The sequence below is a fragment of the Myotis lucifugus genome, unplaced genomic scaffold, assembly GCF_000147115.1.
Source record: "Myotis lucifugus unplaced genomic scaffold, Myoluc2.0 scaffold_249, whole genome shotgun sequence".
NCBI lineage: Eukaryota > Metazoa > Chordata > Mammalia > Chiroptera > Vespertilionidae > Myotis > Myotis lucifugus.
Window position 1 is genome coordinate 1,259,812 of NW_005871297.1, and position 24,410 is coordinate 1,284,221.

The following is a 24,410-nucleotide window of genomic DNA, read 5'->3' on the forward strand; positions in this document are numbered from 1 at the left end:
GTATATTTGCTAACCAAAATTTGCAGAAGGTGTGAAAAAAAAAAATACTGACATGGTATCAGTGTTGAGAGAGCATCATTGATTTTACAGGTTGCTCCCCTTGGCCAAGCATTCTTTGAATTATAATTGGTAAGTTTAAAGATGTGATTTTCATTTTTTAAAAGTCTGTTTCACTGCCTACTTAATCTTGTCTTTTTGTGTTAAAAATATAAAACAGGAGGGCAAAGGGAAAATGGCTATTTTCAGTCAACTGTATTGTTATTAATAGAAATTTAATGGGCCTTTGAGATTTTAATTACCTGTGTTACCCTTACGTTATTAAAAAGCTGAACATTAGTAGAAAAATCAACATTTAGCTTCTTTACATTAGTTTCCTAAGTTGTCATAATTTTTTCTCTCAATATAAAGCAAATATTCAGAGGTAGTATTTAGATCAAGTTTAAACTGTCAGTTAATCCACTGTAGAAGTACTGTTAATACCATTGTTTTCGGTTTCTGCATATGAAGATTGTGATACACAATTGGTAATCTCAGGATTTTTTCATATATGCAAAATCTATACAGCACTTATTTTTCTTATATTTCAATAGTTTTTCTTTAGCAAATAAATGTAGACATTTGATTTTCTATTTATCATGGGTTAGCTTTGTTTCTGAATATATTACTGTCTTTTCCAGGCTACAAAAAGGATAGAAAAATACTGATGTATTCCTGACTACCTGCTGTTGAGGTTAACCAAAGGTTTATATACCATTCCTTTCCATGTTAGATTTCTTTTTAAAAAGTTTATCGTTGTCATGGTTCATGCATTTGGATATTAAATTTAGCATAATGTGAATGGATATTTCTCAAAATTGTTTGAGCATTATTATCACCAGGTATTTAAACTAGTTTCACTAAACACTGCCTAGAACTGCAAAGGAATTTTAGAATTAGAGCTAAGAAATATTCCTTGAGCAAGTCTTAGGTCTTTATACTATGTACTCATAAATCTATGAGTTTGGTGCTGTCACCCCTATAGTACACCAAAGGAAGTAGGTTTAGACTGATTAAGTAATATTAACATCCCCAAGATCACCCAGTAAACTATACCTATATTTAATTAACATCTCAGGCATACTTTTTTTAAAAAATCAATTTCTACTATGAGTTTAGACAAACTTCTAAGCCTTGGATTCATCTCTAAGGCAAATGGGGCTAGCCACTGGATTTCTTCTGTGACGTATCTTGGCATTTTGAAACTTTTTTGCCTTTCTAGTACTTTATAGTTCTTGGAGTAAAAAATCAAGTAGTCACTATAAATAATCCTGTTCACTGTTATTCTTTTTGAGGGGCCTTATTGCATAGTGATTAAGAGCATGGACTCTGGGGCCTGAATTGCCTGTATTTGAGTCCTGGCTTCAACCTTTACTAGCTATGTAAACCAACCTCTCTGTGCCTCAGCCTCCTCACCTGTGAATAGGAATAATGAATGTATTTACATACTTCAAAGGGTGTTGTGAGGATTAAAGGAGTTAATACACAGTGTGTGAAAGAATTAAGCATTATCACAGAGAAAGCACCATATGTATTAGCTGTAATTATTCTGTACCTTAAGTACAGTATATAAACCTGTACTGATGTTTAAATTACAGGTTTATACAGTGACCCTTGAGCAACACAGGTTTGAACTTGGGGGTCCCATGTTCAAGGGTCAACTGTATAAAGCTGTACTTTAACATCTTTTGTGATCACTACAAGTATTTTGATCAAAACTGTTCTAGTGCTCTTAGTCCTTAAATTCATTTAGTCGGCATTTATTATGCCAGACTTACATATAAAACAATAAAAATTTGGCAGTATATACTATTACATGGATGGTGCGATTTTAAAATGCTAAGAATATATTCAGAATAATGTTTACAGGCATGTTTTGAACACTTCCTCGCCTCTTGGATCACAAGCTACACTATTAAGATGTCAGCATATACAAATGTGTATATTCGATTGCATGATTTATGAGAATGAATTATAACTAATTTTTAGAGCTATAAATAAAATATGAAGTCTTTGGGTTTCAGTAATGGACCTATTATAATTATGACCAGATATTCAACCAATGATTTGCAATCCTCATTGGTTCTTTCCAGAGACTTTATACTCACTTGGAATTTAGGAAACAGTACTCAGATGGGAGGTGGACAAAATGAAATGACTCACAGTGACTCTAATGCTGCCCCTCATATAAGTCTGTAGAATGTATTTCATCCAAAGCTTAGAGCAGCAGCCAAGCTAGAAAAAATGGGTCAGTGATCCCTTAAAACCCCTTGTATCTTTCTTACTTCCTTTGCCCCAGGTTTCTTACTGTGCTCAGACCACTCCCCATGGGCATACATATTAATAAAACTTACTGCTGAATAATTTAGAATAGACACTTCTCTAAAATCATGACCCAACATTTCCTCAAAGACCAATCAGAAATGACCAGGCCCTTACGCTCAGCCCTATCCCATCAGTTTCTTCCCCTCATCCCTCCTCTTGTGCCAGTTTAACTGAAATGTGAAGTCACTGTGCAGTTTTTCCCCCATGTAAATGGACGGGCAAATCTGTCCTAACACAGTGATGGTGAACCTTTTGAGCTCGGCGTGTCAGCATTTTGAAAAACCCTAACTTAACTCTGGTGCCGTGTCACATATAGAAATTTTTTGATATTTGCAACCATAGTAAAACAAAGATTTATATTTTTGATATTTATTTTATATATTTAAATGCCATTTAACAAAGAAAAATCAACCAAAAAAATGATTTCGTGTGTCACCTCTGACACGCGTGTCATAGGTTCGCCATCACTGTCCTAACACATACCCTTCTGGAGAAATGAGAGGGCTGGCTTTGTGGGTCCTCTTAGCATTGCTTCCTCTGAGTACTCAGTTTACTTTCCTCTCCCACTAACTCTAAGTCTTGTAACCCTAATTAGTCTGGTGGACCCAATACTTATTGTTGATCTATTTATCTTGCAGCATGGTGATAATGTGTATCATTGTTAGTGTAACTGATCTGCAAATTGTTTTAGAGACTCTATTTAAACTAGTTTTAAGTGAAATCTCTGCTTTTGCTGCCCTAATCTAAAAAATGTCAGCATACCAAAGTGCTTATTAATGTTCATTAAAATGTTATTAAATACACATGTAACTGCAAAAGCATATCCTATTGGTGGACTTTAGAAAAGTTGAATGACTCACAGAACACATGTATATACTTTTGGCATTTAATTGTTTTAAGTGGTGTAACATCTTTTGAGGTAAGTTCAGGGCTGAATTTTCCTATAACCCTCAGTTTATAATAATAGCCAAGTTTATTCTTTCAATTTTAAGTATTCCAATGACCCAGGATATGATCTATCTTGGTGAATGTCCCATATATTCTTGAAAAGCATGTATTCTATTGTTGGATTGAGTATCAATTGAATCCAGTTGATTGATAGGTGCTATTCATGTCTTCTCTATCCTTGCTGATTTTCTGTAAGCTAATTGTTACTGTGAAAGGAATGCTGAAGTCCCAGCTATAATTGTGCATTGGTTTGTCTCTCCTTTCAGTTGCTTCTCCTTTGTACAGGCATACCTCATATTATTGCACTTAAATAGTGCATGCTCATTAACGTCAAAGCAAGACCCTCCACCAGCAAAAGGGTTACAACTTGAAAGCTCGGACAATAGTTAGCATTTTTTTTTTTTTTTTTTAGCAATAACGTATTTTTAAAGTAAGGTATGCTGGTTTTTGTTTTTTTTAGACATAATGCTATTACATAATAGGTCACGGTATAATGTAAACATAACTTTTATGTACACCAGGAAACCAGAAATGTCATGTGACTTGCTTTGTTGCAGTGGTCTGGAACTAACCTGCAATAGCTCCAAGGTATGCCTGCATATTTTGAAGCTGTTGTTAAGTACATACACATTTAAAATTGTATCTTCTTGGTGAACTGCACCTTTTATAGTCACTCCACCTGTCTATTGAGTAGTGTTTACATGGTATATCTTTCATCCTTTTACTTTTAACCAACCTATATCATGTGAAGTGAGTTGCTTATAGACAGCATATACTTGGGTTATGTTTTATTTTTTCCTATCTTTTCATTGGTGTGTTTAGACCATTTTAATTTAATTATTTATCTGTTTGGATTTAGTCCTCCCACATCTTATGTTTTTCCCCCTCTATTTTTTGTTCCTATTTCTTCTTATTGCCTTCCTTTAGGTTATATGAGCATTTTGACTTAACATTTTGAATATTACTTCTTTGTATATATAGGTTTTTTCAGTGGTGGCCCTAGAATGAATTCTTAAGTATCTAAGAGTGAGCTTTTTCTTTTTTTAAGAACTATGCTTTCACCTGTTGCCAGCTTCTCATATAAATACTGTAAATGCTCTTGTTTAGGTAGCTCAGCTTCTGGAGTTGCGGGAATTTCAAAATCAGAGGAGCTCTGTGAATCTGCATTGGTGCTAAGAGTTAGCAACTTTCTTTCCTGAGGTATGTGTTTCCCACTGCTTACAGTGGTTGGTTCTCCAGCACTAGAAACTACATTTACATCTTCAGAGTAAGTATCCTTTGGGCAAAGTACATTTTGTTCCATCTGAGAGCCAGGAAGATTCTCTTTGACTCTTGGTCTGTAGCTACCTTTGTTCACGGAAGTACTATCCCCCCCGTTTCTCTCTTGGGAAGATAACAAAACAGTGTCAGACTGGCTGTCCCAGCCTTGACTTCCTTGTTCTGAGATGTGTGTAGACTGAGAGGAATTCTGAGAAGAGATGTGAGTTGACTCGCCATCAGAGTCACTGAAAAGCTTTGGTGACTGAGAACCCCCTGCCTCTGTGGAGGAAGGGAAGTTTTCCAAACTGCAGTCTGTGTCGTCATTTCTTTTAAAGAATACGTCCCACTGTGGTACTTCCACATCAGTCTTTTGCTGGTGTGGAGGGCTTGGATCTCCTTGACCTGAGGCTGGGATTGGTAATTCTTCTTCACTTTCACTGTTGGATTCTTCACAGTCTATAAAGTTTGCCCAAAGAGAGGTTTTCATGCTCTTTGCTTTGATGCATCCTGTGCTTTGTCTCAGATTTTCAGGCTGGTTTTGTGATACTTCAGTCATTGGAAATACCTCAGGGTGATGAGTTTGCTGGTTTGGAACTTTGTGCCTTAAAGGTACCGGCAGAGGATCATCAAAGAGGTCATTTTCCTCCTCCTCCTCCTCTGGGGGGACAAAAAAAAAGGGTTTAGAAGAAACACAGAATGCCAATTTGTAACATTTAGCTATGTTTTTAATTCATGGAATTGCAAATAATTGGGAGTTTACTCTTCCAAGAGCAGTTAAAAGGCCCCTTATTCTTGGGATACTCTGAACAATTTACCACTCTTCAGCTTATAATGTCAGACAGTGAATTGAGAATATAGACCTGTGTTCCCCAAATTAAGGTCACAATGCCTGTATTAGTGGTTTTCAAACCTGGTTGATCATCATCTGGAGAACTTTGAAAAACACAGCTTCCTATATCTCATTCCAGACCTATTGAATTCCTTAAGGGAGGACCCAATCATTTGATTTTTGCTTTTTTTTTTTTTAAGCTCCACAGCTGATTCTAATCAGCCAGGTTAGTGAACCACTCACACTAGAAGAGAGGTTTGTAAATACTAGATGCTCAAGTTGGCTGATTTAATATAATGACAACAGTTCATTATTTTCTAAGGTTTTCCTGCTATAAACATTTTATTGATACCTACTTTGTGCTTGTTATGAGCTGAATGTGTTCTCCCAAAAGTCATAATTTGAAGCTCTAACCCCAATGTGATGGTATTAGAGGTAGGATGATAATGAAGTTTAGATGAGCTCCTGAGGATGGACCCACACGATAGGATTAGTATCCTTGTGAAAGAGACAGATTTCTCAATGCCCATGTACAAAGGAAAGACCTGTGAGTACACAGGGAGAAGGCATCTGTCTACAAGCCAGGAAGAGGCATCTCACCAAGAACTGAATCTGCCAGAACCTTGATCTTGGACAGAACTCTGAGCAGTAAACATCTATTGTTATAGAACCAGAGCTGGCTAGTTCACAAGGCTGTGATATATACTAGGGCAGTGGTCGCCAACCAGAGCTCCAAAAGGTTGGCGACCGCTGTACTAGGGGGAAAACACAGATTTGATTAACTTTAACCAAAATACTAAATAAACCACATGTACGGTCATGAGACTATTTTTTGTTCTAGTGCTGAATCTGGTGTTAACTTATAACTACCTACTACTTAAAAAGATAACTATTTTCCCAGTGATAAAGGATATAGCTAAAAACTACAGTTTGCAAAGCCACTAAAAAGATGGATCACAGAGACCCTCATCCAGCTCTCATTTTACCAATGAGGAGATAGGCCCAGAGAAGGTATGTGAATATGCATAGGTCAAGAAACAGGTGAGCCAGTGTGGCTCAGTTGGTTGGGCATCATCCCAATCAACAAAAGGTTGCCAGTTGATTCCCAGTCAAGGCTAATACCCAGGTTGCAGGCTCAATCCCTAGTAGGGGGCGTGCAGGAGACAGTCGATTAATGTTCCACTCTCTCTCTCTCCCTCTCTCCTTAAAAATCTTTTAAAAATAAAATAAAATAGATAGGCAGAGAGCCAGGTATCAAACCCAATTCCTAAAGTCCTGTGTTCTGATTAAAAATTGTTTAAACAAGCAAATATTTATTTTATCCTTCTTTTCTAAAGGACTTAAGGTGACTGAGATGTCTACCTATGGTATATGGAATCATCAGTCTACAAGGCATGGATTTTAAAATTTTTTAAATTTTAATCTTTATTGTTGAGATTATTACAGGTGTCCCTCTTTTCCCAATACCCGGTTCCCACACCACGCCAGGCCCTTGCCACCCTATTGTCTGTGTCCATAGAACTGCATACATGAATATAAGATCTTTGTCTAATCTCATCCCACACCCCCCACACCCCTTTCCCTCTGAGAATTGTCAGTCTGTTCCATTTCCATGCCCCTGATTCTATTCCATTCACCAGTTTATTCTGTTCATCAGACTTTTTATTCATTTGATTTAGATTCACTTGTTGATATGTATTTGTTGTCACTTTGTTATTCATAATTTTTTATCTTTACTTTTTTCTTCTTCCTCTTATTAAAGAATACCCTTCAGCATTTCATATAATACTGGCTTGGTGGTGATGAACTCCTTTAGCTTTTTCTTGTCTGTGAAGCTCTTTATCTGACTTTCAATTCTAAATGATAGCTTTGCTGGGTAGAGTATTCTTGGTTGTAGGTTCTTGCTATTCATCACTTTGAATATTTCTTGCTACTTTTTTCTGGTCTGCAAAGTTTCTGTTGAGAAATAAGCTGACAGTTGTATGGGTACTCCCATGTAGGTAAGTAACTGTTTTTGTCTTGCTGCTTTTAAGATTCTCTTTGTCTTTTGCCCTTGGCATTTTAATTATGATGTGTCTTGGTGTGGTCCTCTTTGGATTCCTCTTGTATGGGGTTCTCTGTGCTTCCTGGACTTGTAAGTCTATTTCTTTCACCAGGTGGGGGAAGTTTTCTGTCATTATTTCTTCAAATAGGTTTTCAATATCTTGCTCTCGCTCTAATTCTGGCACCCTCATAATTCGGATGTTGGTATGCTTGAAATTGTCCCAGAGGCTCCTTACACTGTCTTCATATTTTTGGATTCTTTTTTCATTTCTGGTTGGGTGTTTTTTGCTTCCTCATATTTCAAATCATTGACTTGATTCTTGGGATCCTCTAGTCTACTGTTGAATCCCTGTATGTTATTCTTTATTTCAGGGGTCCTCAAACTTTTTAAACAGGGGGCCAGTTCACTGTCCCACAGACCATTGGAGGGCCGGACTATAGTTTAAAAAAAAATTATGAACAAATTCCTATGCACACTGCACACATCTTATTTTGAAGTAAAAAACAAAACAAAACGGGAACAAATACAATATTTGTATTTGCATGTGGCCCACGGGCCGTAGTTTGAGGACCCCTGCTTTATTTCATTCAGTGTATGCTTAATTTCTGATTGGTCCTTTACCATTTTTTTTGGCATTCTCACTAAGATCCTTGAAGGTCTCACTAAGTTCCTCAGAGGTTTCTAGAAGATTCTTGAGTAATCTTATAACTGTGGTTTTGAACTCTATATCCAGTAGTTTGCTTTCTTCCATTTCTTTCATTTGTGACATGTTTCTCTGTCTCTAAATTTTGGCTGCTTCCCTGTGTTTGTTTCTATGTACTGGGTAGCTGCTAAGTCTCCTTCAGTTGATAGAGTGGCCTTGTGTAGTAGGTGTCCTATAGGGTCCAGTGGCTCAGCCTCCCCAATCACCTGAGGTGGACACTCTTGGTGCACCCTTTTGTGGGCTGTGTGCACAGTCTTGTTGTAGTTGACTTGATTGTTGTTGGTGTCAGTGGGAGGAATTGACCTCCAGGCCAACTGGCTGTGGGGACCAGCTGCAACTACAGTGGGAGAGATGCTGTGCAGGAGACAGCTTTATGGAGCAAGACTTGCTTCAGTGGGGCTTTGGTGCTCACTGATTCTGCCCTTTGAGTGAGTCGCTTATAGATGTGAAGAGTTGTAATCTGGATGGTCTCACACTGACCACTGGGTACATTGGCTCTTGGGTCTCCAGGGAGGTGCAAAGTCAGCATTGCCTGGGGCCACCCAGCAGGAGCTACAGAGAGATCTGCAGATTTCTCCTCTTTGTATCGGGTTTGGAAGTGCCCAGATGAGGCCCAGCTGTGAAGCAGGGCAGGCTGGTGCTGGTCTTGGGCCTTTTATTGATAGCTTTGGGGCTCCCTGACCCAGCTGCAGCTTGACAGATTTTAGGCTGAGAAAGGAAAGGCTGTTCATATGCAAAAGCCGCTGTGCACAGCTTGGGTGGGGTTGTAAATTAGGTGGGGCGGGGTCTCAGTGAATCTCCAGGGTGGAGAGAACAGAAATGTCTGCCAGTCAGCCCTGCACAGGGGAAGTCCCAGCATGGGAACAATGATTGCTGCGAGCACCTCCGTCTGGAAGAAAGCCACCTCCAAGTTCCTGCCCTGATGCCAGACAGTCCAGTTTCTCCCTGTATCTGTCTGGGTCCCCCAGAGCCTCACCTGGCACTGGAGCTCAGAGCAAGCAGGAGCTTGTAAATTCAGTTCATGGTGCCAGTCTTTTAAGAGGAGCAGCTGGGTCTCTAGCAGCCTGTGTGTCACTCAGACCCAATCCACACTGGTTTTTACAGTCTGTAGTTCTTACTGCCTGTAGGGACTTCTTTTCCCAGCTCTGGAACCCTGGGCTGGGGGTCTGGGACTCCTTACTCCTCCAGGCAGCCTCCGCAGAGGCGATCTCCCTCCCAATTAAAAAAGTGGCACACCTGGGAGCTGGACCAGCCCGTTCTGCGCCTCCACACCTACCAGTCTCAATGTGCTTTCTTCTTTACCTCTCTAGTTGTAGTACTTCCACTCAGCCAGCTTTCCCATGGTTCTGGATGATAGTTGTTCTGTATTTTAGTTGTAATTTTGATATGGTTGTGGGAGGCAGCAAGTACAGGCATTACTATGCCGCCAGCTTGGTTCCTCCTTTAATTTTTTGAAAATATTTTTATTGACTTCAGAGAGGGAGAGGGAGATAGAAACACTGATGATGAGAGAGAATCATTGATTGGCTGCCTTCTGCACACCCCCTACTGGGAATTGAGCCTGAAACCCAGGCATGTGCCCTGACCTGGAATCAAACTGTAACCTTCTGGTTCATAAGTTGAAGCTCAACCACTGAGCCACACTGGCTGGGCAGCATGGTTTTATTTTAAGCCATGGATTACACGTTTTAGCTTTCTTCCACTACTGTGCCAAATCTATCTTTTTGTATCATCTCTAAGTTGTACAGTTTCATGGTCTTCAGGATCTCTTTCTATACCAGCATCATGATATGTTTCAACTCTAAAATACTTTAATCTGTGAAAACATTTTCACATTAACTCACCTGTATACATCTGTATTCATTCTGTTAAAATAATATAAATTTAAATTTATATAAAACTGGAAAGACATAACACTACAAAAATATCACGATAAATATGAAAGTGTTGAAATCCTAAATGGTGTTTACAAATTGATACACCTCAACCCAAATTTAAAAAAGGGACAAATGTCAAATAATTCATAGATATCGTCCACCAGCATGCACTAGCGTGTATGTCAACTGGTATAATCGTACTGGAAGACAATTGGCAATATGTATTAAGCACTTAAATTTCTAAAATGTCACCCAATATAATGAGAAAATTGAAATAGACAACATATAGTATTGTTCTGTTATCTGTAAAACTGAGAAGTTAGAAATAACCGAAATGTATAATGACAAAGTATATAGCCATTAAATTGGCATCTTTGAATAACAAAAACTTATTAGTGTGTGTGTGTGTGTGTGTGTGTGTGTGTGTGTGTGTGTTAGAGGCCCGGTGCATGAAATCGTGCACAGGTGGGGTCCCTCGGCCTGGCAGGCAATTGAAGCCTATTGGGGGCTGGCTGGCTGCAGGGAAGGACCCCGGGGGGTTGGCCGACCGGCTGGGGGGAGGGGCTGCCGGAGTGCACTGACCACCAGGGGGCAGCTCCTGCATTGAGTGTCTGCCCCCTGGTGGTCAGTACACATCATAGCGACTGGTCGACCAATCATTCAATTGTAACAGTCGCTTAGGCTTTTATATATATAGGTATGTATGTGTGCAATCATGTATATACAGTGATCCAAGGTGCTTTTCAGCCTGTATACAACTATACAATCTTATATTTGTTAGATCTCTTAAATACTCTCACACTACTTAGTACACAGCCCTTGCCATAAACCCCAAAGGGTCCTTCTTGCCCAGTCCAACAACTAAGAGTCTTACACAACTGGAGAACTTTAGGACACTACTCTTACACTACAATTACTACTGTCTGTTCTCATTGGTGCCTACAAAATGTTGCTTTTTAAACATGTTCAATATCCACCCCTTTGAGTTTGGTAGATATTTATATAAATGAATAAGGAAAGAATAACTCTTCCTTCTTTAGTATAAGATGTATTTCCCCCACCTTTCTGCATGTCTGATAATTTTTTATTGTATTGCCATACATCCTGAACTTGACCTTATTAAATTCTGTATATTTTTGGATTTCTAAAAATATTCTTGAGCTTTTTTCTGGCATGTGGTTAAGGGACTTGTAAAGTTTGCACTTTTTGTATATTGCTTTTTATCTTTGTAATTTTCCCCACCACTGAGATAAGGCCCTCAGTATTCTTACAGTAAAACAACCTGTAAATTATGGTGTTCCACTCTGGCTGTTGGGAATAGGCACTGTTTCCTTTCTCTGTTTAGAGTGATTCTTTCCCAGGCCTCAGGGGACGCACTGCATCACAAGTAAGCACTGATCAGTATGCTGAATACTCGGGGCTCCACGTAGCTGTTGGGAGCAGCAACTCCGTACTGCCTTCTCCTCTGGGAACTCCAGCCACCTTGGTTTCCTCAAATTCCCAGGTATATTTCCTCAAGTCAGGGGTGCTGATGGGCTCTATCTTGGTGTCCCCTTTTGCCTGAAAAGCAGTAAGCTAGGGCAATCTTAGGGCTGTTTCACCTTTCTCAGGTGTCACTGTCCTTCATTGCCTGATGTCCAGTCTCTTATATTTTGTGTTGCTTTCAGTTGTTTCAGATGAGAGTTTCAATGTAGCCCGTTACTTCCTTAACTGGAAATAGAAATCTTTCAAATTTTTTGTGAACTTAATAATTTGTATCTTTTATGTACCTACCAAATGATGCTTGATTTTTGGTTGGGCCACTAGTGTAAGAGTTTTTGAATTATTGTTCACTTCAATTTTATTTGTTTCTTTTTTCTCTAATCTTCACTGGAAAGTGAAAGTAGCAATGAAAGAAGGTAGAAAAGTATAGGGAAAATCCATTTATATAAGCTCTACCAATCAGTCTGATAAAAAATGATAGCAGTAAATGTTCAAGAATTAATAGCACAGCCTTTCCTTATGGCCTATACAAACCATGGGGCACATTTCCAGAAAGCTGAGAACATTCAATACAGGGATAGTTCTCTTTGGCACTTATTTTAAACCGTGAAGGAGATGGAACGCCTGGTTTTACAGACTGAAGATGGGAAAGCTAAGCACGTCCTTAGACCATGTGATAAGTTTAAGTGACAGTGAGTCCCAGGCCTACCTCTACCCAATTTAACTCTCACCAGAGCAGTCTTACAGGAAACCCACACTTCTGACCCCAGGGTCATCATTCTTACCAGAGTCTAGGTGAGTTGTTCTAGCTCTCTTCAGTTGTCCAAGTGGTTTGTACTTTGGCTCAGTGTTTTGGGAAGATCGGCATAAAGGCTTTAAGCTGAAATGAATATGAATAATTTATTTTTCCTGCTGGGAAAGCTGCTGGAATGCAAGCATCATTTATAGGGATTATAAAAATATGACCATGGGGTAAATAACTACTTTTAAAAATTGAAAAGCAGCCCTGGCCAGTGAGGCTCACTTGGTGAGAGTGTCATCCTATACACCTAAAGGTCATGGGATCAATTCCTGGTCAGGGCACATACCCACATTGCAGGTTCGAGCCCTAGGCGGGGTGTCTACGGGAGGCAACCAATCAATGTTTCTCTCCCTCTCCTGTCTCTAACATCAGTAAAAACAAAACAAACCCCGAAAATATCCAATAATTAAAATCATTTCAATATAATAAAGTGCTAATACAATCTGGTGAGTATCTAATTGTAGGGTTGAGGGAAAGCAAAACTCATCTTTTCTTGCACTGCAGAAAAGCAGGTCCCTATTCTAAAAAACTTCATACAGTGACACCTCTGGCTTTCAGTGCAATATAGCTAGCTGTTTTCCCTTCCCTGCCTACTTATCTCTTGCAAGAATCTCACACATTTAATCACTTCCTTCTAGAGCAGTGGTTCTCAACCTTCTGGCCCTTTAAATACAGTTCCTCATGTTGTGACCCAACCATAAAATTATTTTTGTTGCTACTCCATAACTGTAATGTTGCTACTGTTATGAATTGTAATGTAAATATCTGATATGCAGGATGGTCTTAGGCGACCCCTGTGAAAGGGTCGTTCGACCACCAAAGGGGTCGTGACCCACAGGTTGAGAACTGCTGTTCTAGAGGCTGAAAGCTAATACTCAGTGAAGATGAAATATAAAAGGGCACAGAAATAAGATTTGAGGGTGTCCTGCCCTTTTTTGAGGCCTTACACTGTCTGCTTCTATATGCCAATTCCCAGAAACCTTTAAGGTGATATATAACATACCTACTTAAAGTCATTATGCTCCCACCCAGACACTCATTCATAGCCACAATCACTTTAAGTCCTGCCCCTGTTCTCATGATAGAAACTATTCTCTGGACCCATCCCATTCAATAACATAAGTTCCATAAATAGCAACAACTTACATTTCTATAACCTTATCCACAGTTGTGCCTATTGGAATTACATTTGGATATGCATTCACAGGGCAGATATAGCTCAAGAAATCTTTAATCTAGAAGAAGGAAAATAAAATGGATCAATTATCTCAACAGTGAAAAATCTGGGTGTGAGAGGCAAATAAATGGAGGCCAGGGGAAAGAAGCAGAAAAATCATGGCTGTGGTTCTCAATGCTTGCAGCATATGGAGCTCACCTGGGGATCTCTTGGGGAAAAGAAATTCCCAATCCTTAGGCCTCAGCCCAAAGATCCTTTTAACACTAAGTGTCAGTGGGGCCTGGGATTCTGTATTCTTCAGGTGGTTCTGTTCCACAGTAAGAACTAACAATCACTGATTAATGGGATTCAAAGATTCTGTATTGCTCTGGCTGGTTGGCACACCAAAGGGTCCCGGGTTTGATTTTCCTTCAAGGGGCGCATGCGGGAAGCAACCAATCAATGTGTCTCTCTCACATTGATGTTTCTTTCTCTTCCTCCCTCCCTTCCACTATGTCTAAAAATCGATGGAAAAAATATATTTGGGTGAGGATTAACAAAACAAAAAAATGATTCTGTATTTTTCATGACCTTGGTGTCCTCATCTAAGGTCAGGCACTCATTAACACATCCCCTTCAAGTTAGATTAACTGAGTACCTAATATACGTAAGACACAATGTCTCAGAATTATACTTCTTGAGTAACATCAGAGGAATGGCAGTGAGAGAGATCCCCTTGAAATTTCAACAATTTAAACAGCTATAACTCAACAAAGGATTCCCTACTCAACATACAGGCACACATGATAGATCTGCACCTAAAGGTGGGCAAGTGGGAACAAATGTGGGAGGGGGGATGATAAGGGCTCAGACTAGCCATGGGCTCAGCCCTGCAGCTGGGAGCTCACAACAGGATTCAGCCTGGAGAGGGGAAGAATCCTGTTTTGGCTGGCACTTCCTTCAGCCAGGAGGACCAGAGATTCAGTGGGCATTCCCACAGAAGTGAGCAGAGACTTGGGCAAGGACACAGCACTAGGGTACTGCTGTGTTTATTGGATGGTTGGCAATTCAGACAGAGAAAAAAAGCCACGGAGCCCTGCCGCTCTGTAACCTCCCAGAACTCACCTCCCTTGGTGTTGGGTTGCAGAACACGTTATCTGCAAACACAAAAACTGGTACTATATGAAGCATGTCAAACTCGCACAACGAATATTTTTGCAGCCCAGCCAATATAACGGTATGTAAGAAACATTTTACTAAAAATTTTGTAGCTTAATTTTTACAATATCCTGTTATACATAATCTATATATATATAAAAGCCTAAGTGACCATTGCAACTGAACGGACAACCGAACAGGCTGCATGGGCCGACCAGGTCGGCCAGCAGGGGGGCGGTTGGGGGTGACCACGCCAGCAGGGGGGGGCAGTTAGGGGCAGGCAGGCAGGTGAGCATTTAGGAGCCAGTGGTCCCGGATTGTGAGAGGGATGTCCTGGATTGGAGAGGGTGCAGGCTGGGTTGAGGGGACCACCCCTTCCCGTGCATGAATTTCGTGCACTGGGCCTCTAGTTATTAATAATGAACTACAACGTTCGCTAATGATTGATTACTATAATCATGTTGCATTCATTTCCCTTACGCGCCTTACATGCAGGCACACCATTTGTCTCCACTAATACTAGCAGCGAATATTTTAGCAGCTGATTGCCACGTCATTAGTCTTGTACTGACTTGTTTGGTGTGCGCAACAGGAAATATTTAGCTTTGGGAGAACAAGAAAAATAGGTTAATTTGCGTTATGCTTATTTGTGCAGTTATTCAGTGTCTGGTAAGTTAATGTTCAAGAAAAAATATTAATTTTTATTAAAATGTTCTATTATTTTATGTTAAATATTACTCATTTATTTCAGCCTTTTGTATTCAGCATGTCTCTATTGAAATAAACCTACTTTTCTATGAAAATTGAAGCTTTTGTTTTTGTGTGGCCTACATAAACAAACCTTGTTTATTTGGCCCATGTTAGCCTTTGAGTTTGACATGCTTGTACTACAGAATAAATATTTCCCCTGAGCAAAGGGTGTACTCTGTGACTGGTCCCTGGTCAGGACAAAGGGGGTACCCCATGAAGGTCCAAGGTTGCCATTACCAGGAGGGTAAAACAAAAAAGACAGTGGGTTCCACCAGTCAACCCCACACCCACACATTGCCACTACACTGATGGCAGTCAGAGACGCGGGAGGAGTCATCATTGGGATTTCACACAACTAAAGAACTTGTGATTCAGTGCCACTTACTGGAAAATAAGAGAAAGACCTCTTCATAGTAATCTAGAGATGTACCACTAATACATAGATGCTTAGATAGAGAAGGAATCCCTCAAATACCATGAATAACCAAGGTAGCAAGGCAGCTCAGAAAGAAAAATAAAAAATCTCCAGAAAGCATAAACACATGGAAATATGATATAGAAATGACCGAATTCAGGGTTGCAGTTCTGAAAATATACAGGCAATTTAATGAACTCAGAAAACAAATTAATAAAATGTGTACTTTACCAAAAAGGTTGAAACCTTTAAGAAGAAACTGGCCTGGCCGGTTGCTCAGTGCTTAGAGAATTGGCCCATGCACCGAAAGGTCACAGATTCGATTCCTGGTCAAGGGCACATACCTTGGTTGCAGGCTCGATCCCTGGCCCGGTAGGGGTGCATGTAGGAGGCAACTAATGTGCCTCCCTTCCATCAACGTTTCTCTCCTCCCCCCCTCCCTTCCACTCTCTCTAAAAGCATTGAAGAAAATATCCTCGAATAAGGATTAGAAAAAAGAAAAACATTCTGGAGATTAAGAACTCAAAGCAAGAGTAAACTAGAGAGCATAGGAAATAGAGCTGACCAAATGGAGGAAAGAATTAGTGATATCAAAGAAATCTAGAAATGATGCAGAGGGAAGAAGAGAGAGATCTGAGGAATAAAATAAAATGAAAGAAATCTATAAGAACTATCTGGCTCTATCAGAAAAAGCAATATAAGAATTAGAAGAAAAGAGGGAAAAGGGAACAGAGGGGCTATTTGAGCAAATAGTTGATGAGAACTTACTAAACCTATGGAAAGAGCTCAATCCTCAAGTCCAAGAAGCAAACATAATAACTAGTTACCTCAATCCAGAGACCTTCTCCAAGGCACATTGTATTAAAACTGTCAAAAACTAATGGCAAAGAAAGAATTCTCAAGGCAGCCAAGAAAAAGAAGAAAGTAACAAATAATGGAAAGCCCATTAGATTATCATCAGACTTATCAGCACAAACTCTACAAGCCAGAAGAGAGTGCAACCAAATATTCAAACTATTGAGAGAAATTACCAGCCAAGAATAATATGTCCAGCAAAGTTATCCTTTAAATATGAAGGAGAAATAAAGAATTTTCCAGATATACAGGAACTGAGGGAATTTATAACCAGAAAACCTCCATTGCAGGAAATATTCAAAGGGGTTATTCTAATGAAACAAAGACGAAAGGTCACAAAACTATGAGTAAGATCAACAGCAAACTTAAAGCATAAACAGGGATAATTTGTGGTAACAAAAACAAAAGGGGAGGGGATAAAGATCCGAATTTTGCAAAGGAGGATGGAGATCAGATGCATTCAAATGAAAAAAGACTACAGTATACATGAAGCTTTCTTTTTCATAAACCTAATGGTAAACACACACAAAAAGCACAAATTGAGACATATAACTTCCAAAGGAGGAAACAGGAAAGAAGTATGGAATAACAGCAAACAAAAACAAAAGACAGAAACACAAAGGAAAAGAACAAATGGAGGCAAAGCCACCAGAACACAAAAGGCAAAAGGAAATCCTCATAAATCAATAATTACCCTAAATATAAATGGACTAAATTCACCAATAAAGAGGCACAATGTAGCAATCTAATTTAAAAAAACAACAACCCCAAATATATGCTGTCTGCAGGAGACACATCTAAGCTGCAAAGACAAAGTTAGACTCAAAGTGAAAGGGTGGAAAATGATTCTCCAAGCAAATAACATCCATAGAAAAGGAAGTGTAGCCATACTTATATCTGACAAAATAGATTTCAAAATAACAAAAGACAAAAATGGTCATCTTATAATGATAAAGGGGACACTACATCAAGAAGACAACCAAACCATCAACAAAATGAAAAGGGGGCCCACTGTATGGGAGAACGTATTTGGCAATGATACATCTGATAAAATTTAATATCCAAACTATATAAGGAACTCATACAACTTAAAAGGAAGATAAACAATTTAATTTAAAAATGGGCAAAGGACCTAAATAGGCAATTTTCCAAAGCAAACATAGAGGGCCAAGAGACAGATGAAAAAATGCTCAAAGTAGCTGATTATCAGAGAGATGCAAATTAAAACAGTATCACCTACACTGGTCAGAATGGCTATCATCAACAAATGACAAGTGCTGGTGAGGATGTGGAGAAAAAGGAACTCTAGTACACTGCTGGTAGGAATGCAAACTGGTACAGCCATTATGGAAAACAGTATGGAGTGTCCTCAAAAAATTAAATATGGAACTGCCATTTGACCCAGTGATTCCACTTCTAGGAATATAGTCTAAAAAACCTGAAACACCAATCAGAAAGAATGTATGTGCCACTATGTTCATAGCAGCACAATTTAAAATAGCTAATATTTGGAAAAAGCCCAAGTGCCCATCAGTAGATGAGTGGATAAAAAAGCTGTGGTACATTTACATCACTATGCAGCAGTAAAAAAGAAGGATCTCTTACTCTTTGAGACAGCATAGAGCAGTGATGGCGAACCTTTTGAGCTCGGCGTGTCAGCATTTTGAAAACCCTAACAACTCTGGTGCCATGTCACATATAGAAATTTTTTGATATTTGCAACCATAGCAAAACAAAGACTTATATTTTTGATATTTATTTTATATATTTAAATGCCATTTAACAAAGAAAAATCAACCAAAAAAATGAGTTCTCGGGTCACCTCTGACACGCGTGTCATAGGTTCACCATCACTGGCATAGAGGGACCTAGAGAGTATTATGCTAAGCAAAATAAGCCAGTCAGAGAAAGATAAGTATCACATGATCTCATGAACATATGTGGAATCTAATGAACAAAATAAACTGATGAACAGAATACATCCAGAGACATAGAACAGATTGCAGAATCTCAGAGGGAAGGTGGGGGTGGGTGGGTGGGAAGAGATCAACCAAAGAACTTGTATGCATATATATACAACCCATGGGCACAGACAATAAGGTGGTGAAGGCCTGGGGTGAGGGGTGGGGGTGGCTAGAAAGAATTAATGGGGGGAAAGGCAGGACATATGTAATACTTTCAATAATAAAGATTTAATTTAAAAAAATAACAACAAAAAAGAGGACATAACACTTCTTAATATACACTGAGTGGCCAGATTATTATGACCACCTGACGTTTGTAGGCAATTAGCTATAATTTCCCGCTGAAGTTCCTAGAGGACCAGATCATTATAAATGTCTGAATAGCACAACATACCTAAGTATCGTTGCTATCAAGACAATGCGTCATGCCACGGTGCTCGTATTGTGCAGGAGTGGTTTCAAGAACATGAGGGAGACTTTACCTTGCTTAGGTGGCCCCCACAATCACCAGATCTCAATCAAATTGAGCATGTGTGGGACGAAGTTAAAAAAGCCATCAGGCAGCTGGTTCCACAACCATCAAATCTCACAGAACTGGACAGTGCTATTCATCAGGAATGGTGTCAGATTCCTCGCATCACCTTTCAACATCTCGTGGAGTCAATGACAAGAAGAATCGCCGCAGTATTGAAGGCAAAAGGTGGCCCAACGAAGTACTGATGGGGTGGTCATAATAATCTGGCCACTCAGAGTGTGTGTGTGTGTGTGTGTGTGTGTGTGTGTGTCCCACGTTCAAAGGCTGTTAAATCTCGTTAAATCTCGTTGTTTACCCATATCTTCAGAAAAAAATCACTTCTGTTGTGGTAAACAACCTGCTTCCCTATTTATAATGGTCTCGCCCTCTTGCAACTTCAGCACGAAATTATAGAATTTGCCTACAAACGTCAGGTGGTCATAATAATCTGGCCACTCAGTGTATAGGATATAGGCATATTAATTAAACCAATTTTCAGGAAAGCCTGTCTCTCATCAAATACTATGAAAGAAGATGACTAAGCAGAGCTCAGAGTAGTCCCACTATGTGCTTGATAACTGGCTCTGATTTAAGGAGAATGGGAAGAGATGAAGTGGGTCAATCATCTACTCAAGTCGCAGAGAAATACATCCTTAATGGGAGGTAATTTTATAAAGTCCCATGAAGGCTTATGCTTCCCAATGTGGCTACTAACTATACTGAAGAGAAATAAGACAGAAGTAGATCTGATTGAAAAAATAAGACCTACCCTGTCCTTTTCCCCTGATGAGATGCCCTCCCTGTGGCTGACACAGAAAGGATACTTTGTCAATCAAGAGAAAGGGACTCTGATGCTGAGTGAGATGCTACACCAAGGACAAATAATCAGGAAGGGACTTTGACAACAACCTAAGATTCAGAAGAAATTGATGAAGAAAACAAATTATATACCACCAAAATGAATTATTTCCAAGCTACTCTCAGATAACCTATTTGTACCTGGAAGTTAAGGTCAGTTATTTAATAGAGATGTCATTGTGATATTTTGATAATATGAAGAATTATTTATAATATGGCTGACATGATAAGAATGCCACTACCTGGAGTCCTGAAAGAATCCACCTGTTCAAATCATTAACACGTCCACGGCTCACTGCTGCAGAGCTGTATCCATGTATCCCAAATACAAAAACAACAGTTATCAAGGAAATGGATTTTTAAGTGCAGAAACGGTAAAACTAAAATTATATATCACTTAAAGTGTCATAAAAAGTCTGCTTTTATATTGCTTTTCTCCAACACATGAAATTACTGAATCTCTTGTTAAATGCTAGCTAGCATTTACTTTGGAAATGCATGAGGATTTTGCAAATAAATTACATATATCAAGTTCCCATTCTAGCTGGTCAACTTTCTATATAAAAAGTACCATAACTAAACCATTTTAAGCCCTCCTAAAACTGGGTAGTTGTAGTATACTATATCCTTCTTAAAGACAAGGTCTATAGCTCAATCATTTTTGTTCTTCCCCATTGCTGAAGATTCAAGGGGTATTTTTAAAGTTGCTTTTTAATACAATCAAATTTTGGAAGAGCCCAAGAATCTGGAAATTAAGGCTGCCTATAATGAGGTTTTGTCTGTAGTACTCCTTCAAATAATGTTTACGATTTTTTTTATGACAGATGAACAATACAACTGAAATGGGGAAGTTAAATTATATCTAGGAAGCAAGTCGGGAAGAAAACCTTGATCATACATACAGTCTTCAATGTTTAGGCTGAAAACAGGTTAATAACAGCAATTTCTTTTGTACTTAGTAAATGTACTCATCTACTGAGATATTTTCCCTGCGTTTCTTTTTTTAAAATATATTTTTATTGATTTCAGAGAAGAAGAGAGAGAGAGAGAGAGAGAGAAACATCAATGATGAGAGAGAATCATTGATCAGCTGCCTCCTGCAAACCCCCCACTGGGGATCGAGCCCACAACCTGGGCATGTGCCCTTGACCGGAATCGAACCTGGGACCTTTCAGTTTGCAGGCTGACGCTCTATCCACTGAGCCAAACTGGCTAGGGCTCCCTGCATTTCTTTAGGAAAAGCCACACCAAGTCTTCAAGGAGACTTGCTCACAATCATGAAGGCTGCTGAGCAGTTTTCAACAGGGTTATGGGTATATGGGATCCTCTTACCTCACTGTAGGAGGAGTGAAAAGAAAAACAAGCTCTGTATGAACTCTCTCCAGTCCTAAAGGGAAATGAAAACACAGAATTAAAAGGCCATTTATCAAAACTAAGCTAAGTTCTTAATTTCAAGCTTTTCCATTAGGCTATTCCAGTAAAAATAAGTTATAATTAAGAACTTTAAACAATAAAATTAAATTTAAAAAAATTTAAAAAAAGAATTTATTCCTGGAACACAAAGGGACTCTTTCCAGAAATATAAATATCTGTAGAATTCTGAACAGCTAATATTAAGGAAATGTTGCCCCAAAATAATGATCATTATGGTACTCCTGTATTTCACTAAGGACTCCGTTTCCTCCGATATCAATCCATTACCACCTCCTAGCCAAGCAAGATACTCTCAGTTTCTAACCATCTTATCTACCCAACTAGCTGGGCCTCAGGAAATACTGACTGATGGTATTAGCCATGAGACAGGTTTGGAATCAGCTTCTCTTTAGTTTAAATTTCATAAGTTATTTTCCACAATTTTAACATATCCTCTTCTTAGGCTTACGCTAGATTGCATTTAAACTAAAATCAATCAGACAATTTACCTCAAAGCAGGATTTCTCTCAGAAGACATATGACAGTGCTTGCTTACCTCACAATTACATTTGTTTTTCTGGTTCTTTCTCCAAACCACATTGTGGATGGCTTAATGCTGATTGTGTGGAGCGAAATTCTATTTTTGGAAGTAATTCCACAAGGTAACTTATTCCATTGAAAATATTCCTCTGCCTAAAAAAATAAAAAATAAAATAAAAATAAAAATTTAAAAATATAGAAAAGCAGTTTTTTTTTGCAGGCAGGGTCTCAATAACAAAAGAAGTAGACAAGTTTTCAGACATGAAAATAATAAATGGAGACATGAGGAAACAATCAGCTAATTCCAAAGTGAGGAACTTCCTACAAAAAAACTGGCTTGGAATCTCCAAAATATCAGTGTGATGGAAGAAAAGCAAAATGTTGGAGATGTGATCTACATTAAATGAGACTAAAGAGGCATCTTTAATGATTCTTCATTAAATCCTAGATGCCCTGCCCATACTTCACAAGCTATAAAGGATACTAATGGACAATTGAGGAAAACTGAATACTGTATGGACCATACAATACCCAATCCTATCTAATAAAGAGGGAATATGCTAATTGACCCTTACACCATAGCAAAGATGGTGGTGCCCACAGCCAATAAGGAGGGAATATGCTAATTGACTGCCACGCCCTCAAAGATGGCGGCACCCAGTCCCCTCAGCCCCACCAGGGCAGCAGGTACACGGTAAGGCTGGGCGTGCCCCGCACACCTGTCTCTGGAATCCCCCAGTCCCCTCAGCCTCCCAGGTGCCCAGGGCTGGCCCGAGGCACAGGCAAGCCTCGGATGGCAGCTGCCCAGCCCTCCAGTGGTGCCCGAGGCTCAGGTAACCAGGGCCGGCTGAGGCTTGTGCTGCCAGCAGTGGCAGCAGCAGAGGTGTGATGAGGGCATCACCTTCCCCTGATCGCCAGGTTGCCTCCCGCCCCTGAGGGCTCCTGGACTGTGAGAGGGGGCAGGCCGGGCTGAGGGAACGCCCCCTCCAGTGCATGAATTTTCATGCACCGGGCCTCTAGTCGTATCATAACCGTGTTAAATGTTGTGAGTGTGGGAAGCGTATTGTAGTTATACAGGAGAATCTTTTCTCCAATGATACATGCTGAAGGTTTAGGGTGAAGTACCATAAAGTCTGCAACTGACTCTCAAATGGGTTGGAGGTGGAGTGAGGCAGTGCTGGTACAGAAAGATAGGAAGGGAGGGAGGGAGAGAGATGGGGGGCGAGAGTGCAAATGTGGCAAAGTGTTAACAAACTGGGGAATCCAGTCTCATGACTTTATAGTTTTTAAATTTTTCAAAATAAAGTTGGGAAAAAAAAGTGTTTTTAACACATTGTATGCGGGAAACGTATTTATACGTTTTGTCCTTCTTTTCAAAATATTTTCAATAAATCGGAATTTTTACATATTTTACTACTTTTATTTCAATTTCCAGTGAGTTTTCCAGTATTTGTCTGTTTAAAATTTAAGAAAAATAATTCAGTATACATTTTATAGTAAATCACAAAAAGTTTCATTGAAAAAAAATATGTAAAACTAAAGTTATCATAATTTTACTGAACGTTGCCATTTGCGCAAAAAATTGCACGATAAAAACTACCCGCAAACAATGTGTTAAAAGGTTGAAAAACAATGGGACTAATGTCCCAAAGACATTATTTTAGATCAGGATCCTTCAAAACCACATGCACTCCATTCGGATCACACATCATCCAGTGCCTTTATTTTTTATTTTTTAAATATATTTTATTGATTTTTTACAGAGAGGAAGGGAGAGGGGTAGAGAGTTAGAAACATCCATGAGAGAGAAACATCGATCAGCTGCCTCCTGCACACTCCCTACTGGGGATGTGCCCGCAACCAAGGTACATGCCCTTGACCGGAATCGAACCTGGGACCCTTGAGTCTGCAGGCTGACACTCTATCCACTGAGCCAAACCAGCAAGGGCCATCCAGTGCCTTTACTGCTGCTTCCTCTGAGGCTTTGTATGAGATGTCACAGGGTTCTGTGAGCTGGGCTCTGTGAGCTGTGCTCTGCTCAATATTTGTGACACTATGTAACTTAAGAAATCTAAGCTGCTAGAAGTTGTTCAAAGCAAGTAGCCGTGTGGAAAATTACAGGTGTAGCAGTTACAAATTAAGCTACTTTGTGGGATGTGAGAAAACTCAGAGTGAAAAAAGAAATTGGCCAATTAAAAGATTTATGGGATGTTAGGGAACCAAAGACTAAGTCCAACAGAAAAAGGAGTTTCAGTGTGTATCTACATTTTTCTATCCATCCACGAATTCTCTGGCTGTGTATATGTATATGCATATATACACAAACAAAATGATGAAATAAACTGCCCTGGCTGGTTAGCTCAGTTGGTTAGAGCACTGTCCTGAGTTTGATCTCCAGTCAGGGCATATATAAGAATCAACCAATGAATGCATAAATAGACTGGAACAACAAATTGATGTTTTTCCCCCTCTCTCTCCCCT

At 39.4% G+C, this 24,410-nt stretch overlaps 1 protein-coding gene across 4 annotated transcripts in view; it reads right to left on the bottom strand.

Moving 5' to 3' along the window:
- Window positions 1-3,233: 3,233 nt before the first annotated feature.
- Window positions 3,234-24,410, bottom strand: part of DCLRE1C (DNA cross-link repair 1C) — a 45,277-nt gene continuing 24,100 nt past the window's right edge. For 3 of the 4 annotated variants that reach the window (XM_006098852.3, XM_023762532.1, XM_014464424.2), the window contains 5 exons: window positions 21,946-22,082; window positions 21,309-21,363; window positions 13,453-13,541; window positions 12,290-12,384; window positions 3,234-5,226 (listed from right to left, as the gene is read on the bottom strand). In XM_006098852.3, coding sequence (XP_006098914.1) covers window positions 4,322-5,226; window positions 12,290-12,384; window positions 13,453-13,541; window positions 21,309-21,363; window positions 21,946-22,082 — 1,281 coding nt within the window. In that variant the 3' untranslated portion in view covers window positions 3,234-4,321. The remainder of the gene's footprint in view (window positions 5,227-12,289; window positions 12,385-13,452; window positions 13,542-21,308; window positions 21,364-21,945; window positions 22,083-24,410) is intronic. The other variant, XM_023762531.1, reaches the window with a different exon arrangement.